The following is a 1,753-nucleotide window of genomic DNA, read 5'->3' as shown; positions in this document are numbered from 1 at the left end:
ATTCATCCTTTAGCAATTTCTTAAATTCTTCCCAAGAAAGCTGGTTAGCCGCTTCTCGGCCTCTGTTTTGCACTAATGTATTCCACCAGGTAAGTGCCCTTCCATGCAACAGACATGCCGCATACTCTACTTTATTTCCTTCCGTACACTTACTAATGTGAAGAACAGACTGCATGCTTTCGAGCCATAACAATAGTCATACTGCTCCTTCGGTTCCATTGAATTCTTTCGGGTTGCAAGATCTAAAGGTTTTATAAGTGCATTCTCTAACCGCCCTCGGCTCTGGATTATTTGGTTGGTTAGCATTCATGCCAGCAGCCACTTGACTGACTATGTTGGGGAGTGCGGCCAGAATTTGTTCTGACACTAGTCGTGCAACCTCAGGATTTTCTCTCCTTGACGGCATCTTTTAAGCCTAAATCAGAAGGGAATTCGTCATTTTTATGGCATATAAGGGTGATAGCTTTCAAGCATTGAAATGATGCCAAGAATGTTCATCGCATGGATATTATTCAAGCATCTACATAATAAGAATAATTTAATCTGATGCACACCATGACTTGACATAAATAAACGTTTCCCAAAAAAAAGTCATTATGCATTCAAAGATGATCACAATCACATAAGACAGGATAGTGAGTTTCTACGCAAAAGAGTGGGCATCCTACCACTAATCCTTCTTCTAGAACAACATCCATCTTATCATTATTCCCAAAATTAACATCACCATTCCACTAACTAACATCCACCTGTACATACTCCTTATTTCCCTCCTTGTTGTAGCGACGACGTTCATGTTCCTTAACATACGCTGATGGTGTGCTTCCATCACATCGGACAGGTTGTTCAGGATGTGGTGGTGATGGTATCCCAGCCGAGTCTGGTGCAATTGTGTATCGGATGTAATTCTCCTTACCCATTCTCTTTCAGCCGGATTCATGGCCTGGGTGCAGGACGCAGGTACCCCAGTCACCACTTGTGTTATCCTGCTCCCCAATTGTGGTCGGGATGTCTCTCCTATGACTCTAACAGAGTCCTCAAATGCCACACATTGCGGCAGTAGAATGCTCTTCCTTGGCGTGACTCTAATCCTTGAGCCATGATAGGTTTGTGGTGGTACATCGGGTGCTGGCTCCAATGGGGGTAGGAAAGATGCTTGTGGAGAGGCAAATGCTCCACTTGTCGCAGTGTCCTGCTCGTATGGGTCTATCTCTTCATTATGGGCTGAGTTTCTTCTAGAGTGGCCAACTACGTAATCGGATTCATCGACTGAGTACTCACTAGAGTCAGATGACGCCATAGTGATCTGCGACATTAATAATCTTAATTACTAATTACACCATTTTATAAATACTTAGAAATATAACCAAAGCTTCTAAACAAGGCTAAGGGTGGAAATCAAACTACTCTCAAAATATAAAACCTCTGGTTGTACTACCAGAGCCTCTGGTTTCATGACCAGAGCCTCTGGTTTCATGACCAGAGCCTCTGGTTTCATGACCAGAGCCTCTGGTCTTCATGACCAGAGCTTCTGGTTCAACTAAAATCCTTAGGAAATGATTTCTCATCCATCGGTCCTCTTGCAAACCAATGGAATTCTATTTTATCAACCGATGTGTCACACCCCGCTAAAGCGGAATCACAAGATGTAACAGGCAAGCGAGTCATAGCAACAGTTCATAAATAACACTATTTCAAGTCGATTAAAAAACAAAATGGTTCATCGACATGACAGGAGTTAGAATTTACACAA

At 42.7% G+C, this 1,753-nt stretch overlaps 1 protein-coding gene across 1 annotated transcript in view; it reads left to right on the top strand.

Moving 5' to 3' along the window:
• Positions 1-413, top strand: part of LOC112506056 (cation/H(+) antiporter 14) — a 12,310-nt gene extending 11,897 nt beyond the window's left edge. The window contains exon 5 of the mRNA XM_025110084.1: positions 344-413. Within this exon, the coding sequence (XP_024965852.1) occupies positions 344-413 (70 nt within the window). The remainder of the gene's footprint in view (positions 1-343) is intronic.
• Positions 414-1,753: the final 1,340 nt, after the last annotated feature.

Source organism: Cynara cardunculus (genome assembly GCF_001531365.2).
Source record: "Cynara cardunculus var. scolymus isolate 2C chromosome LG 2, CcrdV1, whole genome shotgun sequence".
Taxonomy (NCBI): Eukaryota; Viridiplantae; Streptophyta; class Magnoliopsida; order Asterales; family Asteraceae; genus Cynara; species Cynara cardunculus.
Note: the sequence above shows the minus strand (reverse complement) of the source record. Positions and strands in the feature narration are given on the sequence as shown.